Source organism: Corylus avellana, chromosome ca1 (genome assembly GCF_901000735.1).
Source record: "Corylus avellana chromosome ca1, CavTom2PMs-1.0".
Lineage (NCBI taxonomy): Eukaryota > Viridiplantae > Streptophyta > Magnoliopsida > Fagales > Betulaceae > Corylus > Corylus avellana.
This window is the reverse complement of record NC_081541.1, coordinates 39,238,595-39,242,991: the sequence shown is the minus strand read 5'-3', so window position 1 is coordinate 39,242,991 and position 4,397 is coordinate 39,238,595. Positions and strand designations below refer to the sequence as shown.

At 40.1% G+C, this 4,397-nt stretch overlaps 1 protein-coding gene across 1 annotated transcript; it reads left to right on the top strand.

Annotated features, from left to right (window-relative positions):
- Positions 1–328: 328 nt before the first annotated feature.
- On the top strand, positions 329–3,912 carry LOC132171842 (putative disease resistance RPP13-like protein 1). Its single transcript, XM_059583253.1, has 2 exons — positions 329–3,576; positions 3,719–3,912. Exons 1-2 carry the CDS (start codon positions 355–357, stop codon positions 3,818–3,820), a joined length of 3,324 nt encoding a protein of 1,107 aa, XP_059439236.1. The 5' UTR covers positions 329–354; the 3' UTR covers positions 3,821–3,912.
- The last annotated feature ends 485 nt before the right edge of the window (positions 3,913–4,397 follow it).

The following is a 4,397-nucleotide window of genomic DNA, read 5'->3' as shown; positions in this document are numbered from 1 at the left end:
TCTGCGCTCCTGGGAGTCGTGTTTGACCGGCTGGCGTCTCTAGAGTTGCTGAACTTTGCTCGCCGAGAGGGACTTGATTCAAAAAAGCTGGACAAGTGGAGCAAAACGTTGAAAAGAGTTGAGGCAGTACTTGATGATGCGGATGAGAAGCAGCATACTGAGAGGGCAGTGAAAGACTGGTTGGATGATCTCAGAGACTTGGCTTATGATGTAGATGACATACTGGATGAGTTTGCCACAGAAGATTTGCGACAAAAATTGACGGGAGGAAATCAGGCCAGCACAAGTAAGGTACGGAACCTCGTCATCCCTGCTTGTTGTACTGGTTTCACTCCAAGTGCTGGTAAGGTCGACATGAGGCTGGGGTCAGAGATAGAGAAGATCACTGCTCGATTCAACGAAATGTTGACACAAAAAGATGATCTGAAATTGAGTAAAAATGTTGATAGGAGGTCATACAAAACAAACGAGACACTGGCCCCAACTTCTGTAGTGACCGAATCTCATGTTTATGGTAGGGAAACAGATAAAGAGGCTCTACTTGAATTTTTGCTGGGTGAAAAATGTAGTGATGCTCAAGTTTCTGTGATTCCTATAATTGGTATGGGTGGTATAGGAAAGACAACTCTTGCCCAGATTATATACAATGATGAAAAGGTGCAAAACTTTTTTGATTTAAAGGCATGGGCTTATGTCTCTGAAGATTTTGATGTTGTTACGGTGACAAAAACAATTTTGCAATCTCTCACCTCTAGAAGCTTTGATCGCGTGGATCTAAATTGGTTGCAAGTCAAACTAAAGGAGAAACTGAAAGGGAAGAAATTTCTAGTCGTTCTGGATGATCTTTGGAATGAGAATCACCATTACTGGACTATCTTACGTGCTCCTTTCGAAGCAGGGGCTCCAGGAAGTACAATTATCATCACAACTCGTAATCAAGGAGTTTCATCAAAGACGGGTACCATTCCAGCTCACTTTTTGAAAGGGTTGTCAAATGAAGTTTGTTTGTCTATATTGGTCCATCATGCATTGGGTACAAGTGACTTCAGTGCACATTTAAACCTCAAAGATATTGGTGAGGAAATCGTTAGAAGATGCAAAGGCTCTCCTTTGGCGGCAAAAGTACTCGGAGGCGTCTTATGCAATAAATTGGACCGTGATGCATGGAAAGATGTATTGAATAGTAATATATGGGATATAGCAGAAGTGAAAAATGAAATTGCTCCAGCTCTTATGTTGAGCTATCACCATCTCCCTTCACATTTAAAGAGGTGCTTTGCGTATTGTTCAATACTTCCCAAAGATTATGTATTTGAGGAGAAACAACTGGTTCTACTATGGATGGCAGAAGGTTTACTTCATCCACGAGATGGGAGAAAGCAAATGGAAGATTTGGGTAGTGAGTATTTTCGCAATTTGTTGTCGAGGTCATTTTTCCAACAATCATTCGAGGATGGATCACGATTTCTAATGCATGACCTCATCAATGATTTGGCTCAATGGGTTGCTGGAGATATATGCTTTAAAATGGAGGATAGAGTTGGGGGTAATAATGGAAGGAAACATTCTAGAAAGACTCGCCATTTGTCTTACTTGGGTGGTCAATATGATGGCATTCAAAAGTTTGAGATTTTTTATGATTTCACATGTTTACGAACCTTCTTGCCTCTTATGCTTCCAAATCCAGGTCAGTGTTACTTGACTCGTATGGTTCCTCTTAAATTGTTGCCAAAATTAAGACGCTTAAGGGTGCTCTCTTTGAGTGGATACTGCATATCTGAGTTACCAGAATCAATAGGTGATCTGAAGCATCTACGATACCTTGACCTTTCTTATACTCCAATTAGAGGCTTGCCTGAATCAATAACCACTCTCTACAATTTACAGACATTGATATTGGAGCGTTGTCTTTTTCTAAAGAAATTACCTTCAAATTTTGGAAACCTAGTCCATCTGCGGCATCTCAACATTTTAGGAGCAAATGCATTGGAAGGAATGCCTACGCAAATGGGTAAATTAACTTGTCTCCAATCATTGTCTAATCTAGTTGTGGGAAAAGGTAGTTGTTCCGGGGTAAAGGAGCTAGGGCCTTTATTGCATCTTCGAGAGACACTATGCATTTCTGGAGTGGAAAATGTGATGAATCGTGAAGATGCAATGGATGTTAGGTTAATTGAAAAGCACAATCTTTCTGGGTTGTCATTGGAATGGAGTAGCAACTTGGATGAGTCACAAGATAGAACAAGTGAATTAGAGGTACTTGACATGCTACAACCTCATAAGGGTTTGAAAGAGCTCACTGTTAGACACTATGGTGGTGCAGACTTTCCGACCTGGTTAAGAGTTCCTTCATTTTCTAATATGGTGCTCTTGAAAATTGAAAGCTGTGCAAAGTGCACATTATTGCCACCAGTCGGACAACTACCATCACTCAGAAACCTTTTCATTGAAGGCATGGCCAGTGTGAAGAATGTTGGCCTTGAGTTTTATGGGGAAGGTTCCTTACAACCTTTTAGGTCTTTGGAAACTTTGTGTTTCACTAGTATGCGAGAATGGGAGAACTGGATTCCTTGTAGAGAATTACCAAAATTGCGAGAGCTTTCTATTCGATGGTGTCCCAAGTTGTTGGGTCAGTTACCAAACCACCTTCCTTCATTAAAAAATATTGTGATATATGAATGTAAGCAATTGGTGGTTTCAATTTCTAGCTTTCCAGAGCTTTGCAAACTAGTAATTGAGGGATCAGAAGGGGTGGTGCGTGGACTGGATTTGCCATCTAAATTGAGAAATATCGTGATCCAAAAGTGTGAGGTCCTGGATTCTTTACCCAGGGCAATGATGTACAACAACACGCATGTTGAAGATATTCATATTAGTGAGTGTACTTCACTGATGTACTTCGCAATAGGCCAACTACCTCCAACTCTAAAGCGGTTATATATAAATAATTGCACAAATATGGCGATTTTGGTGGATGGGGAAGATATCAACAGTTGTGGCAGCAACACATCTCTTCTTGAGTACTTGGAAATTAGTAATTGTCCATCCATCAAATCTTTAACATCAAGTGGAGAATTACCTGCAACACTTCAACACCTTAAAATTTGGAATTGTAAGAAGTTGGAGTTGATAGCGAAGAGCTTCAATCATAACTCGTCTCTTGAAGTCATTGAGATCTCATCTTGTGAGAACTTTAAATCCTTACCCATCGGCATATGCTACCTCAACCATCTAGATCGGATTTATATTTCAAAATGTCCAACTCTTGATTCTTTCCCAGACAGAGGGTTGCTCCCTGCCACCTTGAAAGAACTTATGATTTCCAAGTGTGAGAAAATACAGGCCTTGCCTAACTGCATACACAACCTCACCTCTCTTCAAAAATTGAAAATATGGGAATGTCCAAGCATTGTATCCTTTCCGGAAGTAGGTTTTCTAACCAATCTCACATCACTTTCTATCCATGATTTGGTGTCGTTTAATGAGGACTTTTTTGAGCGGGGATTGTACAAGCTTACTTCTCTTAAAGAACTTGCAATTTACGGTGGCTCTTCGCATCTGATGTCCTTCCCAGAGGTGATGCTTCCTTCCTCTCTGATCAGCCTCTCCATCGAATGCTTTCCGAATTTGGAATACATGTCTTCCAAAGGCTTTCAATTCCTCAACTCTCTAGAAATATTGTTTATTCGAAATTGTGAAAAGCTGACATCCTTTCCAGAGCATGGCCTGCCTGACTCACTCTTGCAACTCTATATCATCGGTTGTCCTCTACTGGGAGAACGCTACAAGAAAGATCAAGGACAAGATTGGTTCAAAATAGCCCACATTCCTTTCGTTGAAATTCGTTAGAGGTTCATCGAAGAACCAGAAGCCAAGTTTTGTCTAGATGCAAGTCAAGTTTCAAGAAATAAATCCAAAGGTCAGGTTATTGCCACATCATTTCTTTTTGCATATTGATGGGAAGTTCATCTATCTCCCATAATGGGAGAATCACATACTTTTTCTCTTCTTCCCAACAACACTTGGTTATCTGTGGGGTTTTTTTTTTTTTTCCTATAAATGTTGTCGTTGGGTCTGCTGAACTTTGATATTCTTGTTGGGTTTGCACAACAGGATCATACATGTCTATGAGGAGGCCTCTGAATATTGAGTTTTTGATTGTTAATCGATGGCCATTACAGATTTGACCAAGCATCCAAAACTAGGTACGTAACTAGATTTTGATCCTTTGATAATGTTGGCATCCATGTTGTGACCACATTCATACTATGGTCTCAGTAACTGGATTGATAGTTCATTCATTTAATTTTCTAGGAGAAGTATACGAGATTATCCTGATGCTGTATCCCCAAGAAAAAACCGATCCAAATTATTGAATATAAAGAGGTATGTCTTAC

Excerpts from the sequence above, each read along its gene's own strand:
- LOC132171842 (XM_059583253.1), top strand. The coding sequence starts at position 355 with ATGAGGCTGGGGTCAGAGATAGAGAAGATCACTGCTCGATTCAACGAA. Across the intron at positions 3,577-3,718 it reads ATCTGATGTCCTTCCCAGAG|AGCATGGCCTGCCTGACTCA; the intron begins GTGATGCTTCCT and ends CATCCTTTCCAG.